Source organism: Castor canadensis, chromosome 18 (assembly GCF_047511655.1).
Source record: "Castor canadensis chromosome 18, mCasCan1.hap1v2, whole genome shotgun sequence".
Taxonomy (NCBI): domain Eukaryota; kingdom Metazoa; phylum Chordata; class Mammalia; order Rodentia; family Castoridae; genus Castor; species Castor canadensis.
The window spans coordinates 40,889,308-40,914,532 of NC_133403.1; the positions used below are offsets into that span (position 1 = coordinate 40,889,308).

General features: G+C 43.9%; 2 protein-coding genes across 2 annotated transcripts; both read right to left on the bottom strand.

The window, feature by feature from the left end:
- Window positions 1–8,881: 8,881 nt before the first annotated feature.
- Window positions 8,882–10,882, bottom strand: LOC109683520 (hydroxycarboxylic acid receptor 2). Its single transcript, XM_020159408.2, is given in 2 exon segments — window positions 8,882–9,698; window positions 9,701–10,882. Coding segments are annotated over 2 exon segments (1,302 nt in total). The 5' UTR covers window positions 10,781–10,882; the 3' UTR covers window positions 8,882–9,476.
- Window positions 10,883–19,211: 8,329 nt separating this feature from the next.
- Hcar1 (hydroxycarboxylic acid receptor 1) lies at window positions 19,212–21,709 on the bottom strand. Its single transcript, XM_020159406.2, has 2 exons — window positions 19,986–21,709; window positions 19,212–19,507 (listed from the first exon to the last, which is right to left on the bottom strand). The coding sequence occupies exon 1, from the start codon at window positions 21,056–21,058 to the stop codon at window positions 20,027–20,029; it is 1,032 nt and encodes a 343-aa protein (XP_020014995.2). The 5' UTR covers window positions 21,059–21,709; the 3' UTR covers window positions 19,212–19,507; window positions 19,986–20,026.
- Between the last annotated feature and the right edge of the window lie 3,516 nt (window positions 21,710–25,225).

Genomic DNA, 25,225 nt, shown 5'->3' on the forward strand with positions numbered 1-25,225 from the left:
GTGGCAAAGATTATGGGCACATGCTACCACACTTGTTTTCTGATTCTTTTTGAATACTAACTGGGTGCCCTACAATTCAATTCAGATTTGACATTGTCACTGTGGAATTAGTGTCTGATTCCACAGGTTAATGGGCTTGATCCCATAAAATGCCCCCACTTCAGAGGCCAGTCGAAATCCCCAGATTTCCACTTGTGCTTTTGACCAGCAGCTCGAAATTAATGGTCCCCCCTTGCCCCCTTGTCAGTTCCATAATTTGCTATAACGACTCACAGAACTCAGGAAAACTCTTTACTTACATTTATTGATTTGGTTTTTTATAGACGAAATGACTCAAGAACAGCCAAAGGGAAAGAGATGCCTAGGGTGAGCTATGTGGTTGGGGTGCCTGAGTTCCCATGTCTTCTGCAGGTTTGTACCCCCAATGTGTTCACCAGATAGGAGGCCTGTCAAAGCCCCATCATTTCAGGGCTTTATGGAGGCTTCCTTATAAGGGCATGATTGATCCAATCACCAGCCACTGGTGACAAGGTCAATCTTCAGTCCCTCTGCCTCTGGTGAGGACTGAAAGTTCTTGTCATGCCTTGGTCTTTGTGAAGAACCTGTCCAATTCAAACTATCTATAGACCCCAGCCAACAATCTGTAGGAAGAAAAAGACTTCCTAAGCACTCCAGAGACTCCAAGGGCTTTAAAAGCTCTTATGTTTGCAACCAGGGACTAAGACCAAATTTTATAATAGAAGGTGCTCCTTGATCAGCCATGGTGATTCATGCCTGTAATCCCAGCACTTGAGAGGATTGCAAATTTGACTAAGTCTAATAAAAAAAAGGGGCTGCTCCTTTTACCCCAACACTCAGAAAATTCAAGGGTGTAAGAAGCTCTGTGTCAAGAAGCAGGCACAAAGACAAATATACACTTCTTCTTATGTCACACTTCTTTCCTCCTCGCCCCAGTAAAGACAAGAACTTCACAATACTTTCACTTCCCTCCTCTTCTTCTTTCCTCCCCCCAAGTTCCCGATGAGACTCATGAAATACATCTACCCCCACACCCCTCTCTCAGGCGTTTGACTGAGAGAATCGAGTATTCCTGATAATTTCCCTTACAGAGTACTCATTTGCTTCCAGAGTCCTTTTTCACAAGAGTCTTACACAAATCCATTTGGATTAACATGTCAGATGCAGGCTGAGAATGTACCTCAGTGGAAGAGTGCTTGTCTAGCAGACTCAAGGCCCTGGGTTCCATAAATAAGTGGGGGACTGAATGGGGTAGAGGGGGAAAGCAAGAGGGTCATAATGAAACCCAGTCTTAAAAATTGTGAAGAAGATGGGCACCGGTGGCTCACGCCTGTTATCCTAACTACTCAGGAGGCAGAGATCAGGAGGATCGCAGTTCAAGATTGCCAGCTTGGGCAAATAGTTTGTGAGACCCTATCCCAAAAAAAAACCCTTCACAGAAAAGGGCTGGTGGAGTGTCTCAAGGTATAGGCCCTGAGTTCAAGCCCCAGTACCACAAAAAAAAAAAAAAAAAAAAATTGCAAGAAAGATTTAAAAGGGGAGTGAATAAAAGGGAGCAGGTAAGGAACAGTTAATAGAGGGGGTGAATAAGATAAAAGTGTACTATATGCAGAATGGAAATATCACAATGAAACCGCACATTGTATAGTTAATAGGCACAAATAAAAATTTGGGAATACATCACGATCATAGACACATATTACATTTGTGGGGGGTTTTGGCAAGACCAGTGTTTGAACTCAGGGCCTTGTGCTTTCTAGGCAGGCACTCTACCACTTGAGCCACATCTCCAAGCTGTTAGAGTTGTGTTTACTCATGGGTGGGGGATGGGAGGCTGAAATGCCTGCCAGAGGGCACAAGGTTTCCTTCAGGGATTAGACAGTAATGACTATACCACTATCTAATGAGCTGGGACTATTTGCTGCTGATAACTAATGGCTTTTGTGGTAGGAAAAGAACCATAGTTCAATTTTTATCTTAAAACAAAGATAATTCTTAGGAGTTTTATCTGAATATTCTTTGTCAGGCATGGTAACGGTGGAAATGAATATTGAGAAGTGTTGTTTCTGGATTGGCTATAATAATTTCAGTAGTTTTATTAAATAATTTTTAAATTCATGACTGAAATGTCAGTGTTTTGCTTCTGTGGGAGCCAGAGAGTGGGATAATTTTTTTTTTTTCTCTCACTCAGTTACTTTAGAAACTGCATTTCATGAATTCTGTGATTAATTTCCATTGTTAAACAAAAGATGGAGAGGGGACAGAGGAGCAGTTGGGGTATGTTTGCCTGTGAAAAGTCAATGTGCTCTTAATGGTGTTCTACTTTTTGTAAAGTTGAATATCTCTGCTGTGTGGCACAGCAGACCTGATGTCAAATTCTATTCAGATCTTTAGTTGATAAGTGGTTTTTAAACAAATACATGTGGTGTCCCAGCTGATCTGGGGACCACTGCTGATGGAGGGGTAGAAGGCTGATCATCAGACACCACCTTGTTGGGCTATGACCTGGTGGCTTCAACAAGAGACATTTATTTCTTTATAGTTCAAGATCAAGGTGCTGGCAGGGTTGTGTCCTCTGAGGCCTCTCTTCCTGGCCTCTGGATGGGCATCTCCTCCCTGTGTCTTCACAAAGTTCCTTCCGGTATGTCTGAACCCTAATCTCCTCTTCTTGTAAGGACACCAGTCATATTGGATTGGGCCGCATTAATGATGCCATTTTAACTTAGTCACCTACTCAAAGGCCCTATCTCCACACACAGTCACATTCAGATACGAATATTGGGGCCCTCTCTTAGGACCCCTCCCAGCACTGGGAGCTGTACTCTGCTACTTTTCTATCCCAATAAGCTCTCCCACTTTACTCACACACACATGAAATAAATAAAAGTTTATCATTTCAAGAATTTTATAGAGAGCTGGAGGTGTGGCTTAGTGGTAGAGCACCTGCCTAGCAAATGCTCGAGGTCCTGAGTTCAAACCCCAGTATTGAAAAAAAGAGCATTATAGAAGAGTTGAGTTGAGGGTGTAACTCAGTGGTAGAGTACTTGTCTAGAATGAGCAAGGGCCTGGATTTGATTTCCAGGATTGTAAAAGAAGGAGGAGGAGAAGGAAGAGGAGGAGGAGAAGAAGAATATTATATGAATTAAGTATATAGTATAACTTCTTAATATTGGCCGATTGCCTTTTTTTACCTTTTTTTTCCCACTCAGCGCCATGCCCTTATGATCCATCCAAGTTGTTTGTATCAATTGTTTGTCCCTTTTTGTTGCTGAGTAATATTCTATAGAATGGATATTCCACAGTTTATTTAACTACTCACCCATTAAGGACATTTGCAGAATCTTCTTTTAAAAATGAAGGAAAGTGTTACACAGCTGAAGCCTCCTTTTGTGTGTGTGTGTGTGTGTGGCAGTACTGGGGTTTGAACTCAGGGCTTTGGGCTTGCTAGGCAGATGTTCTGTTCTACCACTTGAACCACTCAGCTAGCCCTTAAACCTCTCCTTTATCCCTCCCTCCCTCCCCCACAAGAGTAACTTTTATCCTGAAGTTAGTGTGTTCATCCTTTCTTCTATGATTTTAAGTTTTATCACACAATAATATTCCCCAAAACAACATATTAATTTAGTTAGCATATTTCAAGCTTGTGAACAGATGTTACCATATTACATGTATCTTTGGCAACTTGATTTTTGCAAATTCAGTATTGCAGCAATAGTAGCTCTGGTTCTTTTTTTCAATGCTATATAGTATTCCATTAGCTGCCATATCACCCATGACCTAGAGGTAGACATTTAGGTTGCATCCTGTTTTTCAGCATTACAAACAACGTACAAGGAGCATCCTTGACCTGTCTTCTTATGAAGCAGTAGGTAGTTTCTTTAAAAAGACAAGAATAATTTTCAACAAGGAAGAAAAGGGTCAAGCAAGAGTGAGCTTTGGAGAAGGGAATCAGCATTTATGGAACATCCACTAAATTCTGTGCACTATGACAGACAGCTGTGGTCACCACCTGAGTGTGGGAGGGGCTGAAGGACCTAACTGTTGGCCAGCCTGGGAAGCTCTGGAAATACTGATCCCAAAGGGATAAAAGCTTTCACCCTACTTTGTCCAGTTCAGATTTTCATGTCTCACTTCACATGTTCTCAGAACGTTAAAAGCAAGGACTGTGGAGTCAGACTGCCTCAGTTTGTCTGTGGGTTCACCATTCACCAGGTGTATGACCTTGAATAAGTTGCTCAAACTCTTCGGACCTCAATTCCCTTCTCTGGGAAATAGGAAATACTACCAGCCCTATCACAGTATTGAAGGATTAAATAAGATGATTTATGTAACACTGGGCAGTGTCTGCCAGATATCATAGCAGATCTTAGAGAAAATCGTTGATAGGGCCAGGTGCTGGTGGCTCACACATTGTGATTTGGGAGGCTAAGATTGGGAGGATCATGGTTCAAGGCCAGTCCAGGCAAATAGTTTGAGAGACCTCCATCTCCAAAATAACAAGAGAAAATGGGCTGGAGATGTAACTTAAGTGGTAGAGCATATGCTTTGCAAGCATGAAGCCCTAAGTTCAAACCCCAGTCCCACCCACCTCCCCCCAAAAATTGATGGTGATCAAATGAGTATGCTACTGAATGCAGCTTCCCTCTGACTGTGAGCAGATCTTTGCATTCACGTCGCTTTCCCAAAGCCATTTTTCTTCCATGCACACATTACCTATTGTGTAAGAGAAGAAACTGTTTTTAAACCTGGCGACATCAGAGGGTCATTGATTTTCTCTTCTTTGTAGAGTTGCATGGGGAATGTCACGTACCAACCCCAGCACCTACTCTAGATGCATCTCTAAGTGTGGCCACAGAGCCTGGGTATATCAATATTTACTAGAGCCCAGAAGCACTGGCCTTTTATTTAATAGGACAATGGGACTGTGGACTATAAGGCAAGTCCTGATGTTTGTAATGCCCTCTGCCTGTAAACCCCTTCTTCCCAAAAAGACAGAGCATGTACCAAATGTTATAGTTAAGCCCAAAGAGAATTCAGCACTGATTGCAAAATAGTCATGTTCTGGCTAGGCACAGTGGCTCACACCTGTAATCTAGTTAGTTAGGAGCCAGAATAAAGCTTTGAAGGCCACCCCATTCAAAAAGTTTGTAAGTCCCATCAGAACCAATAAAATTAGGTGCCATTTGCCTGTTGTTCTAGCTGCACTGGAAGCGTAAATAGAATGGTCATGATCTAGGCTGGCCATGAACGCAAGACCCCATTTGAAAAATAACTAAAGCAAAAAGGACTGGAGATGTGGCTGAAGTGGTAGAGAGTCTGTCCAGCAAGCTCAAGACCCTGAGTTCAAACCCCAGTACTGCCACCCTCAAAAAAGTCATGTTCCTTTTGTCATTGAAGACAAGAAACAGTGAACAGAATTTCATGGCCAGGTACTTATTGAGCTAAGCCTGCCAAAGAGTAGGAATTTATCCCAAGCTTATTAAGCAACCTCTAACATACCCGGGAAAGCCTTCTACAGGCCCTGGAACACACACCTGGAGGCTCCCAGAGGAATGGCTTTGGATGAGTGTGAACTCCAGTGCTTCCTGAAAATTGATCAACAACCTCTCTGTGCTCAACAGGACCATAGTTTTATGACATGGAAGAAATTTTGAAGATAGTCGAGATGACCTCTGCTGAAAGCCCAAATGTGCCAGTGAAATGGAGAGAGCCCTGCCTGACATGTTATCCAAGGAACACCTGGCAGACAGCACCCTTTATCCTGCTGCCAAGATGGTGGAGATTTGGACCAAGGGGCCAATTCTGGTCATGTCCGGCATCAGAAGCCTCCCTATCCTACCATCACCAACCCCTACACCAGGGATACCATTGTGGTCACCAGACCCTACCCACAACTATCAATGACCATCCCAGGTGATGGGAACATACCTCACACACCCACCACCTCTCAGGAACCCCAGGACCCCAGCTTGGAGTCAGTGAAGAAGTTATGACCACCTCTGTCAACAGGGAGGAGGCCCTTCTCCTGTGGCTCCCCATAAAAATGTGAAAACCAGGGCTGAGGGTGTAGCTCAGTGATAGAGTGCTTGCCTAGCGTGTCTGAGGTCCTGGGTTAGATCTCCAGCCCCCTAAAAATAAACAAGTAAATCAATAAGTAATTAAATGTGTGAAAACCAAATATATACACACACCAGCTGCATTGTGACTGTTATCTTCATGGCAACAGCCAACCACCTTTCTTGCTTGAGAAGCTGACCTGAATGACAAATGTTGGAAGTCACATTTGTAGCTGAAAACTGGTGAAGGACCGTGTGCTGGCCTGGAGCTTCCAAGCCTAGTTTAATTTTCTAGTTTCTGGAAGAACCATGACTTTCTTTCCAGTGTCCTTCCTCTCTGTTTTCCTTTTCTTGCTTTAGCCAAGCTGTAGTGTATTTCAGTTCCTTGCATTCTCATAAGGTATATAATAAGGCATTTTCTCACTATAATGAGAAAAAAATAATTGGAATTTCCTTCTCAGGAAGGAAACAGTAACACAAACAGCTCTGCCAAAGAATTTCATAAAATTTCTGTTCCAGCCAGGTGCCAGAGGCTCACACCTGTAATCCCTAGCTACTCAGGAGGCAGAGATCAGGAGGATATCAGTTTGAAGCCTGCCCAGGGCAAATAGTTTGTGAGAGCCTATCTTGAAAAAAAAAACCCATCACAAAAAAAGGGCTGGGGAAGTGGCTCAAGGTGTAGGCCCTGAGTTCAAGCCCCAGTACTAAAAAAAAAATTTTTTTTTCTGTTTCAATTTGTGGGATTTTTTTTTTTTAAGATGGTGTCTCTGTATATTGCTGAGGTTGGCCTCAAACTCCTGGACTCAAGTGATTCTCCTATCTCAGTCTCCCGAGTAGCTGGGATTACAGATGTATGCACTATATCCACCTGATGTACATATTTTGGATACATATTTTTAAAAAGAATTAAGGCCTGGAGGCAGGGCTCAAGTGGTAAAGCACCTGCCTAGCAAACATGAAGACCTGAATTCAAAACCAAGTACCACCAAAAAAAAAAATCAAACTCATACGATGTTTTGAAACTGTTCTATTTAGCTTCCTATGATCTTTATCTTAAGTTTTTCATTATTTCCATACAAGTGTTCTTAACCTCACTATGTAGCTGATCCCATACTCACTACACACCAGTCTTTCCTATGTCGCTCATTTTAGAGGGTTGAGTTGTGGTCCCCAAAAATATGTCTACCCCAAACCTTAGAATGTGCTCTTACTGGAATAAGGGTTTTTATAAGTGATGTTAAAGTAAGGATCTCAAGATAACATCATCCTGGATTAGGATGGGCCCTCATCCAATGACAGGTATCTTTATTAGAGACAAAAGAAAAAAAAAAAAAAAAAAAGAAGATACAGAGACATGAGGAGAAGAGGCCATGTGAAAATGGAGGCAGATTGGTGTGTCTACAAGCTACAGACTGCTGGCAATCACAGAAGCTCTAGTGAGACATCAACCAGATTCACCCCCAGAGCCTCCAGAAGGAGCCGAGCCTGCCAACACCTTGATTTTGGACTTCTGGTCTCCAGAAACTGTGAGAGAATAAATTTCTGTTGTTTTCAACCACCCAGTTTGTGGTACTTTGTTAAGGCAGCCACAGGAAATGAACACACTCACACACATAAAATTAATTCTCACCCCAGGGCCTTTGCATTTATCAGTCCCTCTGTCTGTTGTGCCCTCTCCCCTCCACTGCAGTTTTTTTCTGTTGTTTGCTGTTGTGTCATTCATGGCTCAGCTCAAGGTCACATCCTTCCAGAGATCTTCCTAGACATCCCCACCCTAGTGACTCCGTCCCTATCACCCTGCTTTGCTGTCTTCATCATACTCACAACTTTCTGTCCATTTCTTTCCTTCATTACTGGCCACCTCCCTGTCTCAAAAGTGAGTTCAGTGAGAAGAGAATTTGGCCTCCCTTGGTCCTTCTTTTATTTCTACCACCCAGAACAGTTCCTGCCACATAGTTTGGTGTTTAATATATAAGAAACGGATGAAAACTCTGAATAAACAAATAAACGTGAATGGCTGAGTTCCTAACACTGGGAGAACTGGAGCTTCCCCACTGGGATCCTCACTTACTCACAGCTGGGGCTGGGGAAATCCCTACTTTGCCATGAGCTCATCTCTTCAATCCTCTTCTTTAAGGCCATCTCTGCTTTTAACTTTCTGCACCTAGGAACTGCTTGGTGATGCAGACAGGAGAGCCACTCTGCAAAGCCTCAAGAAACTCAAGACTATCTTTCTTTCATCATTTATTGCCATTTACCCAGGGCTGGGCATCTGAGCATCCAAAGTCCTTATCTATCTTATGGCAGGAGGTTGAAGCAAGCCTCATCTTGCTGAAGAATCAAGGAGTGACAGAAAATGGAAATGAAAGCGTAACAGAAACTTGGACCCATCACAGACCCAAACCAGTACATCTCCTTTCCCTGTCAGAACTGGGAACTGAAACCATTCCATAGGAGGCTCGTTCTTCCCCTTCCTGCAGAAAAATCCCACTCGGGTCTGATTTCTTTTTTCACACCCAAATACTAATAACAATGCTTACCAAACTGTAAAGAAAATGCTCTTGCAATCTCATCTGCCCTAACCTTTCAGGCTAAGTGTTTTTTATTTATTCTCAGCCCTTTCCTAACCCCGCACATGAAATTTTTATTCAACTGTCTCATGGTGGAACTCCTCGTCTGTGTCCTCTTCCTACTTTGCAGAGCACGGTATTTTTCTAGCAGGACATAGTTAACAACCCATAAAGGTCTCAGCTTAAGTAAGAAGCCCATTTCTGTGAACCATCACCCAGACATATGCAACACTAGACTGTCGCCTATCAAAATTTATTGAAATGGTAGATTTATTATAAGTACAGAAACACAAGCAAATGAAGGAGGAGAGATCATCTACTTTTAACCACAGAGCAGGAATATATTTCCTTTTTAATGATAAAAGCAAACAGAGGTTGGGAGCACCTCTCTTCCCTGAAGCCTTCCAGCTGCTCAGTCCTCAAATGAGCATACACAAGGGAGGAATACATTAGTCACTGATGGTGGCATGGGTGCCATTTCTCTTCTCTTCATAACACTGTTCAACTCAGTCCCCCCTGCAGCCCCCTTCATGCCACCGCTGGAAACTCAGACATTAATCAAAGCTTATGAAATTCTTCACCTAGTCCCATGCAACCCAGGTGACCTATGGCTTGTTTAATGATGCCTGGACTCCCTGTGAGAGCCACAGGACTTCCCTCCAGTCTCCTGGCTCTCCTTACTCCCACTGAGGTCCCACACACAAGATAGCACCCCAGTTCTAGGGACCATCTGAATGTCAGGTGGGAAGGAAGGAGGGCAACGAGTCACAGGTATTAATGGATGCCTGTGCAGCTCCCACACAAGTGTGGACACTACCCATCTTCAGCTGCATCAGTGTCGGAGACAAAGCAGAAGTCTCAGATGCCCAGACCTTTCCTCTCCATTTCCCCCCAAGATTTCTGTGGTCACACCTTGGAATCCACTCTGCCACAATGCTTCTCTAAATCTGATTCTCTGAATCTGGAAGTTCCAGGAACCCACAGGGCAAGTCCAGCGTTGTTCCTCCAGAGATCTCAGTTCTTGGTAACAATCTCCCTTCCTGGCGTGGTTAGTTAACGAGAGGTAGAGGCCAGATAAGAGGGGCTCCGTGGCTCACTGGGGTTGACCATCAGTGCCTCTGGAACACTTCTGGTGGTACTAGGGTCCCCTGTGAGCTCCACGCTTGTGCTCCGGTTATTATCTGGTTCACCTGACATATCCCTCCGTAGGCAGCGGTTGATCAACATGGAGAAGAAGTTGGGAAAGGACGGGCTGGAGAAATAGTACACCAGAGGATCCAGCATACTGTTCATGTAGGTAAAGCTGAGCGTGATGAAGAATGCCAGGTCCACTGAGCGGTAGAGCTCACAGTTCTGTGTCCCCGAAGTGTACAAGAGCCAGAAAATTCGTATCCTCACAGCCACGCTGGGCAGGAAGCAGATGACAAAGACGATGGCCACCACCATGATGAAATTGATGGCTCTCTTGATCTTGATGTGCTTGTCCATTTGTCTCTGCCGCAGGCTCCAGATGATTCTGGCCGAGCAGAACAGGATGATGCCCAAGGGTAGGAAGAACTCCAGGAGGAACATGGCATCATGCCACCTGAAGGTATTGCAGATGCTAAAGCTACTGCATAAATTCGCCTTACCGTTCTGGATCAGCATCTTCTTGTGCAGGAGGTGAACCGTCAGGCCAATGGTGACACCCCACAAGAGACAAGAGATGATGGCCGCCGTCCGATTGGAGATCTTGTTCAGAGGGTGGTGGGGATGGACCACTCGGAAATACCTGTCCACGGCCACCACCGTGAGGAAGATGATGCTCCCCTGGCGGTTCATGGCTAACATGAAGAGCATTATTCGACAAGGGATGTCCCCAAACTTCCAGTCCCACTTCTTCAAGTAATTGTCCGTCAGGAAAGGCAAGCAAATGATCAGAAGAAAGTCAGCCACAGCCAAGTTGAACAGGAAAATCCGGCTGGATTTCCAAGATTTGAGGTGGAAGCAGAAAATCCATAGGGCCAGGCCATTCCCCAGGAGCCCAAACACAAACTCCAGCCCCAACACTGGCGGCAGAACTTTAGCAATGAAGTCATCTCGGAACACACAGCAGTTCTTGCTGTGTATCTCCAGAAAAGTGCCCTTCTGGTTCATGAGTGGATCCAGAGTGCCTCACCTAGCGAATGCTCAAGGAAAGAAGTGTGTGTCTGTGTGGGGAACGTGTGGTTCAGGGCTCGCCTTTATGTCATGTCAGGGTGTTGAAAGAGATGACAGAATGGTTACCAGGAAACTACGAAATCGCTTTAAAAAAAAAAAAGTGAGCAAAGCTCTTATGCAATCTGCTGTTTGCATAAACAAGTAATAAAAATCCCCTGGGCAGACAGGAACCCACAAAATTTTCTAAAGGTAAAGGATAAGTTTAGGCAAGCCAGCTATCATTTGCAAATTAGTTAAAGATGGGGGACACCGATTAAGCACTTAGCATTGGAGAAGTAATTCACTGTCACTTGCTTGGTTTACATAATTAACAACTCAGCAATAGCAATAATAAAAGTGCACTGTGCACTTGGTTTTCCAGAAACACTAAGAAGCACCCTGAGATCTTAATGTGCACCTGCCTTAAGAAACAATAGACAGGAGTATGACTTCTTTTAGGAAATGTGAGAAGGCAGTACCTGCGCATTTCATGAGCATAGAGACATTGAGTACTTTCTCTATGCTACTTAGCTATACAAACATGGGCTGCTTTCCACACCAGAACTCTGCAATTAATCTCTGGTTAGGAAAAAAAAAAATACCCTAGTACCACCAAAAAAGAAAAGAAGAAAAAAGCTGGGGTGGGGGTGTAGTTCAGTGGTAGAATACTCTCCTGGTTTCTACCTCTAGCACTGAAAAAATTAAATAAAAAAATACATGCCACTTGAGAGCATAAGGTTTCATAAGAGTTTTGAAAACTGGAGCCCTCTTTGGATAGCTAGTGGTAGATTAAAACAAGTTGAGATTTTTTTGTTTGTTTATATTAGATTTTGATTTTTTTCTTAGTTAATAAGCTTTTTTGCAATACTGGGGATAAACTTTTTTTAGAGAAGTTTTAGGTTTACAGTAAAATTGAACAGGAAGTACAGAGAATCCCTTTATAGCCTCTGTCCCCTCTGTCCCCCAAAACCTCCCTCACAGTTTGCACAGTTAAACTTATAGTCACCGGACCTTAGAGAATGCTGAACTCTTGTCTTGCAGAAAGACACCATTTCTCACATTATTCCTAGAATTTTGGGTGTTAGCCTATAGAACCTTTAATATTTTGGTCTTATGAATTTTGGCTATGCAAGAGGTTTCTAAATTGTGTTCCACTGAGTTAGAAATTGGAAAGTTATTCCTTTAGTTGTGTGCCTAGGTTCAATAATAGGGGCTCACAGACCCTTGGCAGTACAGAAGAGGAAGGAGGACCTAATCTTAGACTCCTGAAGGACTAGAGTTACTTCGTGAAGATGAAGATGAGGGTGAGGATAGTGAAAATGACAGTCGTACCTGCATCACAGAGAGTTTCCAGTGTGCCGGACTCCGTGCTTTAAATGCATTACATTGTTTCACCCTTTAACTGTAGCCTTTGAACAAGGAGCTGTTACTGGTTCTGATTTCAAAATTAAGAAAGTGAAGTTCAGAGAAGCTACCCAGCTAATGAGAGTGGAACTTGAACCTGAACCTGTGTCCCTAACCATTAGGAAACACTGCCTCTCACAGTATTATTGCCGTGTCTATTAGATTGCACTGGACTGAGGTTGCATTTGTAGTTGAAATGGTAGGCGTTTTGTTTCCTGTTCTGCTGCCTGTGGATAAATGTTGGCTTAGCAGAGGTCTCCATGAAGTAATCCTAAGGGCCTTTATTGACTAAAAGTTGGGAAAACTATTAATAATATTTATTTCTGGGAGCTAGAATTTGCAAGGGACCCTCCTTCCTAAGCTTTACAATTTTATCCTTTTTAAAAACAAGAGTCATGGGTAAAATTAGAAAAGAATAACAACAAATATCGTGGAGTTCGAACAAGAAGAAAAGCTGGCTGCTTGCTCTGGCTTCATCATCTTTGAGCTTAACCTCTTACCCCTCAGCTTCCTCTTGTGTAAACTGAGGAACTGGGTGATCTGGGAGCTTCCTCGAAGCCTTCACCATTCTGTGATCCTAATGCAGAGTTCAGAACTGCTCAGACAAAATGTAAATTTGGGCTTCCTTAGATTCTGGTGCTTGCTGTGGAATTTCCAGTCTTCCTACTACACAGCGGGCATGTTTTGACTTGCTTAGTCCTTCTTTTATGTATTTTTTTTCTTACTAGTGCATGAGCTGTACAGAAACTTGTTATAATGAATCATTTCCAGAGCTAAGGGAATGATTCCACAATTTGGTGGAAACTCCACTTAACATCTATGACTCTCACAATTAACTCAAATATCCACACCTGGCTATTTGAGGGCAACTTGAAGGTGTGCCATGAAACTGGACTGGACTATTTTTTTAATTTAATTTTATTTTTTGAGACAAGCTCTTGCTATGTGGACCATGGTAGCCTTGAATTCCTGGGCCCAAAGGATCCTATAACTGGGGATACAGGAATGCATCTGTTGCTTCCTTGCAGGAAACTCTTTTTTTTTAATTAAAAATAATGAGGTAGGTGTGCAGCTCAGTGGTAGAGTGCTTGACTAGCTATATGAAGTTCTGGGTTCAATCCCCAACACCACAATATAAAATGACAATAATGCTACCTATGGTTGATCAGCTGCTCGCTGTGTGCCAGGCACTGTAGTGAGGGTTTGAATGTGTGACCTCACTTAATCTTCAATTAATCCTGTGAGAAAGGTGCTATTATTATCATTCCCATTTCAGAACTAGAAAACAGAAGCTTAGAGATGTTATGTGGTTAACTATTTCATGTCATGACCAAGCTGGAGTTTCTGTCTCAGTTGTCTGTCAGTGTTTACTAAACCACCACGAAACTTAGTGGTTAAAAACAAATCACCATTGTGTTATCTCCAGTGGTTCTCGTTGATTGGGCTCAGCTGGACAGCTGTCCTTCCAAGTAGATGACAGCTGGGCTAAAGTCATATGGATGGTAAAGCAGGCCTCTGGGACACCCAGGCTCCTCTCCCTCTGCACTTGTGACTTCAACATGTAGCCTCTCCTCGTGGTGTCTATACGCAGCTCTTTACCTTTCTTCCCCACAGGGTGGGCTGGGTTGCATCCATGCTACTCCAAAAACCCACAGCCAGACCTTCTTTTTTTTTTTTTTTCATTTTTATTTTATTCATATGTGCATACAATGTTTGGGTCATTTCTCCCCCTTTCCCCCACCCCCTCCCTTACCACTCCCCCATCCCCTCCCTCTCCCCTCCTCTTCCCTCCTACCCCCTCGCTACCCAGCAGAAACTATTTTGACCTTATCTCTAATTTTGTTGAAGAGAGAGTATAAGCAATAATAGGAAGGAACAGGGTTTTTGCTAGTTGAGATAAGGATAGCTATACAGGGAGTTGACTCACAGCAGCCAGACTTTATTAATGCTTGGTCTTTGAAATCCCAGAATATCCCTCCCACCACTTCAACTGTCAAAGCAACTCATGGAGCCAATCTATGCTCCATTGGTGGGGGTGGGGGGAGGGACGTAAGGGTGGAGGTAGCTGGAATCACAATTCACTGGGGGTCAATTTTGGGAAACCTCCCAATGCAGAATGTACATGATATTGAATTAGGGCATATGGCTTATAAGAAATAAGAGACCCCTGGACCCTTAGTGGGGAGAAAGGTGGGGGGGAGGGAGAGAGAGAGAGAGAATGAACTTTAGAGTTTTAACATGTAGTGTTAGCTGGGGGGTAGGGGGAATGGCTCAAGTGATAGAGCACCTGCCTAGCAACTGTGAGGCCCTGAATTCAAACCCCCAGTACCACCAAAAAAAAAAAAATGAATAAAAAGTAGTGTTGGGTTAAATGTAAAAAACCCCAAGGGCAGCCTGGTGCCAGTGGCTCACACCTGTAATCCTAGCTATTTGGGAGGCTGAGATCAGGAGGATCATGGTTTGAGGTCAGTCTGGACAAGTAGTTTGCAACACCCCATCCCCAAAATAGCCAGAGCAAAATGGACTGGAGGGGTGGTAAGCACCTACTTTGCAAGTGTGAAGCCCTGAGTTCAAACCCTAGCACCTCCGCCCCTCCCCCTCCCACATACACCAAAACCCCCTAAGAGCAAACTGAAAAAAAGAACAAAGTTGGAGAATGATGCAACTCCTTAATTTAAAAAGTTACTTCAGGGCTGGAGGCATGGCTCAAGTGGTAGAGCTCTTGTTTAGTAAGGCCCTTAGTTCAAACACCCGTACCACAAAAATGAAAAAAAAAAAAAATCAATACACAGAAAAAGAAAAGCCAAGCAATACTGAGAGTCCAGAAATAAATCTTCACACTTACAGTCAACTGATTTTCAGCAATTCAAAGAGGGGAACAAATAGTCATTTGTAGACTTGCCGGGTGCCATTGGCCCATGCCTGTAACCCTAGCTACTCAGGAGGCAGAGATCAGGAGGATCATAGTTCGAAGCCAGCCCAGACAAATTGTTTGGGAGACCCTATTTCGAAAAAACCCTTTGCAAAAAAGGGCTGGTGGAATGGCTCGAGGTGTAGCCCTGAGTTCAAGCCCCAGTACTGGGGAGAATGAAAGGGGTGATGCTTTAGCCAGACATGGCAGTGCACATTTGTAATCCCAGTACTTGGGAGGCTGACACAGGAGGGTTGTGAGCTCCAGTCCAGCCTGAGCTACATAACAGACCTGTTGGCAATAATGGCGCCGATAGGTTTCAGTTCTTACTGCACCCTTAAGCTTCTGTTTTCCAGGGTCACGGTCCTGCCTCAAGTCTAGCTTGAATTCCCCTTCTGCCCCAACCTCCAATCAGCATGAACCATAAGATCCTAACCAATCAGATCATGCCGAGTCTCACTGAGGGGGTATTCTCTCTCTCTCTCTCTCTTTCTCTCTCTCTGTCTCTCGGTTCTCTCCCTCTCCCACCCGGCAATAAAGAATCTCTTGGCCAGATGACTCCTCTCCGCGTGGTCACTTTGGGGCTTACATTTGGCCTACAAGACTGTTGCAAAAAAAAAAAAAAAATTGTTTTGTTTTGTTACAAAATGAAAAACAATGTACTAAACAAACAAATCAAACAAAGGCCTTGTCAAGAGCATGGAACAAAGACTTTTCCATACACTGTTGGTGAAATGTAAGTTGGTTCAGTCTTTTCTATTTTTGATGGGACTGGGGCTTGAACTCTGGGCTTCACACTTGCAAAGAAGGTGCTCTACCACTGAGCCACACCTCTAGTCCATTTTGCTTTGGTTATTTTGGAGATAGAGTCTTACGAATTATTTGTCTAGTCTCGCCTGGAATCTCAATCCTCCCAATCTCAACCTCCCAAGTAGTTAGGATTATATGTGTGAGCCACTGGCGTCCATCCAGGGGCTATGTTTTTCATTTATGTTTCTACTGTGCCTGGTACACAGCTGGTGGTTACTTAATGTTCCTTGAAAGAGGGAATGCAAGGAATAAAATATTGAATCCTCCCATTGGATCATTTTGTAATTTAATACACTGGAAACTGAATAGGTAAATTAGGCCCTTATGTGAGGCCATTATTCTTTCTTTCTTTCTCTCTTTTTGTGTCTGTCTCTGACTCTGTCTCTGTTTCTCTCTCTCTCTGTCTCTCTCTGTCTCTCTCTCTCTCTCCCTTTCCCTGCCTCTCTCCCCCTTCTCTCAGCATATAATTTAGAGCCCAGCTTGCAAGGCTCTGTTCTTGGTTTAATGCTCTACTCTGAAAATCATGGGGCCCGTCCTGGAGCTGTGTGTATACTTATTGTGAGGATGGGGTCTTGAGTCACAGCAGAATCCTCTGTGGATACAAAGGCCCAGAAGGGGCATGGCCAGGCCTTGCATCACAGCGTGACAGAGTTCCCGCCTCACTTAGTCTCCTTTTAACAACTGTTTTAACCCCTTCTGACCCCAGGGATCTAACCCAAGCAGCCCTGCATTCACCTGGTAAGTTCAGACCCCATCTTAACCATTTCACTTTTTTTTAGGGGGTGGTGTAGAACTAGGGTTTGAACTCAGGGCTTTGAGTTTGCAAAGCAGGCCTGCTATCACTTGAGCCACACCTCCAGTCGCCATTTCACTTTTAATGAAGGATAAGGAAACCCATTCTTAGACCAGAACTTAAATTTTTACCATTATAGACGTCAATAAAAAGTACTTCTCTGGGCTTGGGGGTGTGGCTCAAATGGTAGAGCACCTGCCTAGCAAGCGCCAGGCCCTGAGTTCAAACCCCAGTACCATCACCACCACCAAGATAAAAAAAAAGTACTTCTTATTTTCCCCACATCATTCCTGGGAATATCTGGATTTCTGATCCAATATCCCTTATAGCTTTTATGTGACTTTTCCTAAAAACCGCTGAGAAGGGAAAACATTTTCCTCTAAATCAGTTGCTTTCCTCTTCCAGGTAGTAGACAGGATTTCATCACAAAGCTATTGTCGTCTTCCCTATGAGTTCTGAAGAACACTTCTTAAGATTTATTTTGTGTTACATTCTGTGAACTTAAAAAAGGGAAGCAAATTTACAGTCAAGATTGTGGGATCATGTTTAACCTTGTAAACCACACTCAGGAGACTTAGCACACCCTGTTACTGTGCGCTTTTGTTTCAGGTAAGAGGACAGTAGATAGGTTTTCTTTTCTGGTATTCTTGCTCATTTGGTCTCATTTAGCTAGAAGTTCGGATTGCCATTTCTCAGATAACAAGTGACAAAGCGGAATTTTTTAATGCCTTAAAGTTTCTTAAGTCTAAACCTAAATCTTGAATATTATAATCCTGGTGGCTAGCAAACTGGCAACTACACCTTTGCTTTGTTTTTTCAATTTTATTTATTTATATATATATTTTTTTGAACTCAGGGCCAGCCCAGGCTGGCTTCGGACTGCCATTCTCCTGATCTCTGCCTCCTGAGTAGCTAGGATTACAGGCGTGAGCCACCGGCTCCTGGCTCAAAGTCTTCTAAGCTAGAGTCACACACAGGACACACACTTTCTTTCGAAACCCATTTTTATTTATTAAGGAGAAGCAACAAAGGAGTAGCAGAGAAAAGAATTACAACTAAGAATGAAAGAGTTCCATTAGGAGTATTTGATGGTAGGAGGATGTGTAGCCTTCCCTTCTCCCTGGGCAGCTGGAAGCAAGGGAATTCAGATAGTAACCCTGGAGCAGCTTCTTAGACGTACTGAACTGTGAGGGAAATTGTTTCTGTGCCTCAGTTTCTTTACGTGAAAAAGCCATTAATGTCATAACATCAAGTACTTACTGCCTCATTGATTCATCCATTCATTCAGCAGACATTTATTGAATATATACTCTGTGCAGAAACATAACATGAAACAAAACCCTTAGGCTTCAGGATTGTATATTCATTGAATCTGCTCAACAGCCCCTGTAAGTTAGTATTAGTGTTACCTCTGTTGGACAGACGAGGAAACTGAAATGAAAAATGCTTAAATAAAATCTATCCCCAGCCCAGCATGGTGATGCATGTCTGTAATCCCTGTAATCAGGAGGTGGAGGTAGGTGTTTAAGGCCAGCCTGGGCTGCATAGTGACGAGACCTTGTCTCAAAAAATTAAAAATTCTCAATTTTTTTTTAATTTTAAGTATTTTTTTTAATCTGCCACATATCTAAAAAAGTGGTTGAGTTGGGATTCAAACTTGGATCCATCTGACTCTCTACAGATCAACCTTTTCATTGCCTCTGCAAAAGGAAATAATAGAGATAGCCCAGGATGTGTTTTGAGGCTGAAGAACTAAAAGTGGCCAAGTCCCTGATGAGAGAGCACCCTGGGAGTTTGAGAAAGTGTCCATAAAGGAGGAGAGAGTGACTGTCACACTGTGTGGCTCAGGAATGAAGCTAAGGTTCAGATGGGATCTTCTTCCTTAATCCAGGGCAAGAGCAGACGTCATTCACAGAATTGTCTAGTTTTGAGGGTTCCAGGTACATATTTGAGAAGCGCTTGTGCAGATGGGAATCACACAATGAAAGAAAAATCCTGATGGTTTGAAACTATTCAGTGAGAGGGTAAGGGCCTTAAACAGCTCTGCTAGCCCCAAACTGCTGTCACACAAGAGCTGACTAAGGGACTGGAGGTGTGGCTCAAGTGGTAGAGCAGCTGCTTTGTAAGAAGACCTGAGTTCAAACCCCAGTCCCATAAAAACAAAACCAATAGGAAAAGGGGAACAGGTACTAGAGAAAAGGTTAGATCAAAAAGAATTAACCTAGAAGGTAACACCCACACACAGGAAATCAATGTGAGTCAATTCCCTGTATAGCTATCCTTATCTCAACCAGCAAAAACCCTGTTCCTTCCTATTATTGCTTATACTCTCTCTACAACAAAATTAGAAATAAGGGCAAAATAGTTTCTGCTGGGTATTGAGGTGGGGGGAGAGGGAGGGAGCGGAGTGGGTGGGTGGTAAGGGAGGGGGTGGGGGCAGGGGGGAGAAATGAACCAAGCCTTGTATGCACATATGAATAATAAAAGAAAAATGAAAAAAAAAAAAAAACCAAACAAACAAACCAAAGAGTTAACTAATGACCCTCTCGGTGAATGAATGGTTCAAGTCGCACTCACATAACAAGCAGTCAAAAGCAGCTATGCTGGACTTAATGCATTCGAAGGCCAACAAGGATTTTTTTCAAGCTCTTGGCTCCCCCCGGAGAAACCAGGGCAGGTCAACATATCACTCAACATCTTCTTTAAAATACAAAGCTTTGCAGAAAAATGTGGAGCGTGGAGGCCAGAGCAGTGGTGCTTGGGCTACCTAAAATCAAAACATTGACAGTGAGAGATACAGAGGGGCCTCTGGGAAGAGGAAAATAATCAGGGTCAAAACATCGCTTCTAAAGAGCCTCAGCAGCCTGACATAAACATATCAACTCAGTTCACTTTCTGGTTTGTACGATAAGTAAAGATCGAAGGTCAGAGGACAGGAAATACCGATAAGTCATTAAATTCATTAACTCTCTCAGAGCAAGAACATGACCCACTAAACACTGTACCTATTTCTTTCACTGTTTGAAGTGGTACAGGAGCTGAGCAACTCCTGACCCAACACACATGTGCCATTATATCCTGTGTCCATCACTGTAATCAGATTGTATCACTGCAACCCACTCACTTCAGCTTTCCAAAAAGCTAGAGTAACTCAGATCTCATTTCCAACAGAGTGAGGAAGATACAGTCAAGAAAAGGGTGGTGGTATTTTCAAAGTCCCCAACCCTGTAGCATGAATAACTCACAGTTGCCCATCTGTCCGCCTCGATGTTTGTGTTGGTACCATTCAGCACACTTGGAAGTCCCACTGCACACCCGTTTGCCTTTGGAAACTGTTACCCACGCTGATGCAGTTCTTACGACAGAGGTTTGAAACTGGCAGCTCTTCTGGCCTTCGTGTCTTTGAGTGGCGTGGCTGCTTAGATCTCAAACGTCGGATTTTGAGCTTGGTATAGAATTTGGGGAACGAGGGACTTGAAAAATAATATACCAAAGGATCCAGCATGCTGTTCAGGTAGGTGAAACTGAGGGTGACGTGGAGGGCTAAGTGGACAGATGGGTCGCAGGCACTGGAGGACACTGTCCAGAGGAAATACAGCCTGGCTAATACACTGGGCAGGTAGCATGTGATAAACACGGCAGCCACCACCATGATGAGCCGGGTGGCCTTTTTCATCCGAGTCTGTCTGGCCAGTTGCTGCCTCTGCCTCAGGCTCCAAACCATCTTGAAGGAGCAAAATAAGATGATGCCAAGGGGCAGGAAGAACTCCAGCTGGAACATGATATCATGCCAGCCATTGGCTGACTCCATGATGAAACTCTCACAGGACAGGACATTGTCTTGCACACACAGGTGATTCTCCATCAGAAGATACAGAGTTCCCAGGATGACCAAGGTCCAAATGATACAGACCAGACCAGCTGCAGTCCGGTTGGAGATGCCATTCACCATGTGATGGGGGTGGACCACCTTGAAATACCTGTCCACGGCCACCACCGTAAGGAAGATGATGCTGCCAGCCCTGTTCATAGCCAACGTGAAAAGCACCAGGCGGCAGGGAATATCCTTGAAAGCCCAGTGTCTGTGTCTGAGGTAGTAGTCTGTCCTCAAGGGTAAGCAGATCATGAGGAGGAAATCAGCCACGGCCAAGTTGAAAAGGTAAATAGTGCTGGGCTTCCAGGTCTTCATGTGAAAACAGAAACCACATAGGGCGAGCCCATTGCCCAGGGCGCCCAGCACGAAGGCCAGGATGAGCAGCGGTGGCATCACCTGGGAGATGGGGTCCCCCTCCATGAGGCAGCATGACCTGTTGTCCATGGTGGCTACCAAGAGGACAACCGTCCTGTGTGCCAACCAGCCTCTGGAGTCCCCGAGAGAAAGGCACAGATGCTTATCTAAATGCTACCACTCACTCAGCTGCTGTGTCCCTAACCCTCATCACCCTGGGATTTGGGTGCTGCATCTGGGGGTGGATGCAGCCACTGCACCCACAGAGAAACTTCAGCCAGGAAATGAAAGCCCCAATGAGGTCTTTTCTCTGCAACCCACATCACAAGATGCTGGTCCCCCGGAGAGGTGAAGCCCGCAGCCCGGCCAGGCTCTGAGATGCAAGCAGTTTCCTGTGAGTGGTCATTTCTGGAAAGTAGAGGAATCTCTGGGTCCAGCCATAGGATAATTTTTATTTTCAGCTTCTCTCTTCCATGTCGGACTCACTCTGTGCTGGAAAGTATGCAGAACTGCCCAGAAAGCTCAAAAAAAAAAAAAAAAAAACCTTGTTTGTCCTCCTTCCTGGTGGAGAAATACAAACATTTCCTGGAGTCCATCTGGGGCTCTGCCTCTGCTTCCCTCCCTAACCTTTGCCTGACTGCTTCATCCCCTCCCTCATCCCATGGGGCGCTCCCGTGGGGTGCCAGAGAGGGGAGGCTCTCTCTGCAGCCTCTCAGAGCCATTTCCTGTACCCACAGCCAAAAACAGCACTCAAAATTTGAGAAGGTCTGTAGACAATAAAATTTCTAAGCATGACATTTTTTGGATGTCACCTCTCCTCCCCCAGCCTACTCCATTCCCACCTCCTTACCCTTGGCAACCTCTGTAGATCCAAGTGACCAAGTTGCACAAGCAGCAAGACCATAATATAGACCTGGAGCCCACTCCCTGGGTCTGTCTCTACACAGTTGCCCCTTTTGGGGGGCCAGTTCCCTGCTCTGCTGGGGAAATCTTTTGCAATGATTTGGCTCTCAAAAAAGCCAAACACCATGATATGTAGGTTTTCAATTTCAATCGAGCCTCTGAGTGAGGAAAGATGAGGATTGGGGGAGTTGGTTATGGAGTCTATCTCTAAAATAATCATGTGTAAAATTAAGCAGCGTGAAAAACTAGAGCCTTGGCCAAAATTTCCTGTCCTTTGGCTTTAGGGATTAGCTATCTGCCCTGTGCCTTTCCGCTCCCAAGTTAAGAAAGGGGGGTATACTGAAAGAATGCATATGCCTTCTTCTTCCAGATGCTGATTAAAGCTAGAATTTTCCAAATGAATGCTGGATTCCAAATCAGTCCGTGACCCCTCACCGCTCCTCCTTCTTGGACCATCATCACCTCCACCTGACTGTGTGCACTGTTTCCTATCTGGTTTCCCTCCTGTAAATTACCCCAGTAATTCATCTCCCACACACAGTTTGGACTTCCTCAGGCTCAGATATTGTGTCCCTTTTTTCATTTAAAAATCTTTATTAGTTGCCAGGCGCTGGCGGCTAATCCTAGCGACTCAGGAGGCAGAGATCAGGAGGATTGAGGTTCGAAGCCACCCAGGTAAATAGAGACCCTATCTCAAAAAAACCTTCACAAAAATAGGGCTGGTGGAGTGGCTCAAGGTGAAGGCCCTGAGTAAAACCCTAGTACTGAAAAAAAAAAAAAAATCTTCATTAGTGCCTTCCAGTCTGTCAGGTTGGCAAACTGCTGGCCTCTGGGCCATATCTGGTTCAAAAACCTGTTGAGTTTGACCTCCATGTTTTAAAAACCTGGAATTGTCTTATAGACACCTGGATTTCTGTTTTCTCTTAGAAAATTGGAAGATGTGGTGGAGTGTTTGCTTAGCAAGTGGGAAGCCCTAACTTCAAACTCCAGTACCATCCAAAAACCAACCAAACAAAGAAAAAAGCTGGAGAAAACTGGAAGATCCTGCTACACTGGGCTGCCAATCCCACATGGTCACAGGCCACTAGAGCTTAGAGGAGCGCCCCTTTCTGCAATTTGCTACAGTCCCACCACTTCCTATTACTTTATATCTAGTTGGTCTCCCTGGTCTCTGTGGGCTTTTGAGTTTGTCATCCCTACTTTAGGTTAAAGGTCACATTCCTTGGATTAATATACAAAGGGGTGGGTCCCTGTCTAACTTTCCAATGTCATTTTTATGCTACTTTTCTCTTAACACCCCGTTTGTTATTCTCATAACTTTTTTTTTGTGTGGTGGTATTGGGATTTGAACTCAGGGCTTGCACTTGCAAAGCAGGCACTCTACCACTTGAGCCACCTCTCCATTCCATTTTGCTCTGGTTATTTTATTGTTGTTGTTGTTGTTGTACTGGGGGTACATTGTGACATCTACCAAAGTTCTTACAATATCTCATAGTTGAATTCACCCTCTCCATCATTCCCCTTTATTCCCCCCACCATTCCTGGAACAGTTTCAACAGGTTTTTCCATTTCATACATGAGTACGTATCTCAAACATATTCACCCCCCTACACTCTTTCCTTTCATCCTGTCCCCTCTCACTGGTTCCAACCCCCAGAAAGGATCTGTTTTCTCTTTCTGTTCTCCATTTTTGAAAAAAGACATTTTGTTTGTATAAGATACAGGGTGTTTCATTGTGATATTTCCACGTATATATGCATTGTATCCTGAATTGGTTCATCCCTTCTATTTTTCCCCTTTCACCTTAGTTCCCTTCTTGTGGTGACCTCAGCAGCTTAAAAGATTCTATATTCATTCTTGCATAGAAAGCACATCAACCATTCACCTTCTTACTTCTTTCTTTTACCCTTCCTCTCCCATTAGTAACCTCCCCTTAGTGTGTCCTGTTTTTCATAATATTATTTGTATTTGTATTAGATCTATATTCTAAACATGAGAGAAAACATGGCCTTGCTCTGGTTATTTTGGAGATGGGTTCTTAAAAACTATTTGCCCAAGCTGGCCTCAAATCTTCATCCTCCCAATCTCAGCCTCCTAAGTAGGATTACAGGCGTGAGCCACCAGCACCCACTTCTCATAACTTCAGATAAACAAATGTGTTCACCAAACATCTAAATCTAGTTCCCCCACTCGTCCAGGAGCTCCTTGAAGACAGATTTCCTGCTCTTGGTGGGAGGAGCAGAAAATATGGACCTGGGGGCCTCCGGCAGGCTCTGTCTGTGCTGTGCCTCTGAGCCACACAGCCAGCCCAATAGTTAGTAGATACTGTCCAAGATTGCTACAAACACAAGTACTTCCCTTTTCCCCACATGACTTTTTTTTTCCCCACCTGCCTTTCTTTGTTAAATCACTTTCTCTTTTCAACCGTAGAAGTCACTGGAAGGCAGAGGATTAAGGAAGAAAACATAAGTTTCTTTTTCTCTAAAAGCCTACTGGCTTTTCATGCACAAATCCATCTCTCCTGTTTTGCATCCTCCTCCTTTGTGCATCAAATTAAAAATCTGTCCAAAAATAACTCAAAGTGGATCTAAGGTATAATTGCTTCATAAAAACTCTTGGAAACAAACATGGGGAAAAGCTCCACGGCATTAAATTTGTCTGTAATTTCTTGGACATGACACCAAAGATACAGGCCACTTTGGGGGTCAGTGTCGAAACAAAAAGATTTTAGTCCAAACAAAAGATTTTAGTTCATCAAAGGACCCTTGCTGGCAGAGTGGCTCAAGTGGTAAAGCACCTGAGTTCAAACCCCAGTTTTGCCCCTCCCCCCCAAAAAAGGACACTATCATTAGTGAAAAGGCAGCCCGTGGAATGGGAGAAAATATTTGCAAACTGTACATCTGATGGGGGAGCATTGTTCAGTACATATAAGGGACTCCTCCAACGCAAAAACGAAAAGTAAACAACCCAATTAAAAATGGCCAAGAACTCGAACAGCTGTTTCTCCAAAGAAGATATACAAATAGCTAATAATCTCATTGAAAAATACTCAGTACCACTAGTCATTATGGAAATGCAAATCATAACCACGAAATACTTACTCACAAACATTAGGAAAGCTATTGAGAGAGAGAGAGAGGGAGCGCCAAGCATTGGCAAGTTTGTGGACAGTTTGGAACCCTTATGGGACTGTAAAATTGTGTACACCCACTATGAAAGATGGTATGATGGTGCTTCAAAAAAATTAAGAATGGGGCTCCGTGCATGGCTCAAGTGGTAAAGTGCCTGCCTAGCAAGCACAAGGGCCTGAGTTTAAACCCTGATACCACCAAAAAATTAAGCCAGGTGCCAGTG